At 41.3% G+C, this 2,072-nt stretch overlaps 1 protein-coding gene across 1 annotated transcript in view; it reads right to left on the reverse strand.

The window, feature by feature from the left end:
• The window catches only part of RYR2 (ryanodine receptor 2 (cardiac)), an 814,526-nt gene that overhangs the window by 417,512 nt on the left and 394,942 nt on the right, over positions 1-2,072 (reverse strand). The window contains exon 26 of the mRNA XM_006895387.1: positions 565-724. Within this exon, the coding sequence (XP_006895449.1) occupies positions 565-724 (160 nt within the window). The remainder of the gene's footprint in view (positions 1-564; positions 725-2,072) is intronic.

Consider the following 2,072-nt stretch of genomic DNA (forward strand, 5'->3'; position numbering starts at 1 on the left):
CTATGAGGTGGATTGATTCAGTGACTGGGGTAATCGGGATGGGTGTGTCAGAGGCAGTGCGATTGGCACAGGATAGAGCAGGGTTTAGGGCTGTTGTACACAGGGTCGCTATGAGTCGCAAGCGACTCGATGGCACATAACAATTATCTACTTTGCAGCTAGCATGTCTTTATCCTAATGTTCAGAGTCAAAGTTATCTAATTTCTTGCTTGAGTGCAGCACTACAGAGGCATTATATTACATATGTAGAAGAATATTAAGACACAGCTGGGTATAGTGAGCAGTCACTTAACCTCTCTTCTCACAATTATGCTACTGTTGTCATGAGTTGCCCTTGAATCAACTATGACATACAGCAGCCCATGAATAACATTTCCAAACCTCGCTCTATTCTGCATCATCCTCACATCTCTGATATGCCCAAGGCCATTGCTGCAGTCACTGTGTCAACCCAATCAATTGAAGACTCTCCCTCTTTACCTGACCTTCCACCTTTCCTTGCTAATCAGCACTTTGATACAAGTCACACAATGTGCTGTGGACCCATGTTCGTTTCTAACATACCTGTTGGATTCCGTAAGTCCAGCCCTGCCTGATTCGATCTCGAGCCCACACGTTATGTGCATTTTCAGCCAACTTGTCCACCATTGCTTCCTGGGACGGGGTGAGCTTTACAAAGCTCAGGTCCATGGGTGCAGGCTTGTATCCACTGGTCAGCTGGTAGCTATAAAGCAAACAAAAAGCAGACTAAAATTAGCCTTTTTGTACAAGTTTGGTTTAGAATTCCCCAGAGTAGTCTTTTTATGCCCCACATAATTTCACTTGAATTGTGGTGTCAAGTCAAAGGAAAGAGGTTCCAGCTGCTCCAAGGATAAAAGATGAGTGTTCTCCTCTTATGTGACTTAGAGCCTTAGAAAACTGCCAGAGCCTCAGCTATGAGTCAGTTCTGACTTGTTAACACATAACAACTACTGTGTAAATCCAGAAGCGACTGGGGCAAGAGTTTATGTCTAAGGTTTTCCCATTTCTACAACAGGATATCCCCTGGGGTTTCTTTCATCTTTGAGAGCAAGGAAAACCCATGGAGACGCATTTGCATCTCATGGTTTTTAGTAGCACAATAATTAGTTGACATTCATTGTCAGATGCTGACTACTATTGACTTAATTTGCTTTTCTTCGTAAGTGTGCAGCAAAGGACTTAAAACTTAAAGTGGTTTCTTTCACACAGATACCCTCCAAAGACCATTGAAGTTACTCATTCCCACTTCACATGAATTGTTTTTATTCCCACCCTTACAGAACTTCAAATCATGTTATTGTTGTTGTGTGACATAGAGTTGGAACCAACCCATAGCTGACCCTTAAGTGGGTTTTCAGAGGCAGAATATTGCACATGTGGGAAGAGAATGACCATCTTTCTCCCATGGAGCTGCTGGTGGATACTAACCATGTGGCTTTGGGATTGCAGTGTAGCTTCTTATCATTAGGCTACAAGAGCTCTCTCCAAATATTAGTATATGGCAAAAACAAACACAAATTGTCTTATGTTGAATTGTGTTCCTTCTGCGCCAAATATATGCCAATTTAACTAGGCTATTAATCTCAATGGTCTGGTAGTTGCTGTTGTTAGGTGACTTCAAGTTAAGTACAATGCATAGCAACTCTATGCACAACAGATCTGAACACTGTCCTATGCTGTGCCATCTTCATAATTTCTGACACACTTGAGCCCACTGCAGCAATTACAGCAATTACTGTGTCATCCCACCTGGATGAGGGTCTTAAAGGGTATTTATAGCTGTTCTTCCTCATTTTGATTGACTTCCAATCTAGCTTTCATATTTTAGCTACCCATGTTCCTCTATTGTTCATTAGGTTTTCAGACCCAATGAATATGTTTCTATCATATTGTGCATGTATGTTGTATTGAGGGAATGATTAGCATTGGTTTCACAGCTATATAAAAATGATCAAGCAATCAACAAACGAATGGCTAGAGAAGCTGTGGTATATTCGCACAATGGAATACTATGCTGCATTAAAAAACAAGGAACTCATGCAATATTATTC

This window comes from Elephantulus edwardii, unplaced genomic scaffold (assembly GCF_000299155.1).
Source record: "Elephantulus edwardii isolate Elephantulus edwardi_28Jun2011 unplaced genomic scaffold, EleEdw1.0 scaffold00166, whole genome shotgun sequence".
Classification (NCBI taxonomy): Eukaryota; Metazoa; Chordata; class Mammalia; order Macroscelidea; family Macroscelididae; genus Elephantulus; species Elephantulus edwardii.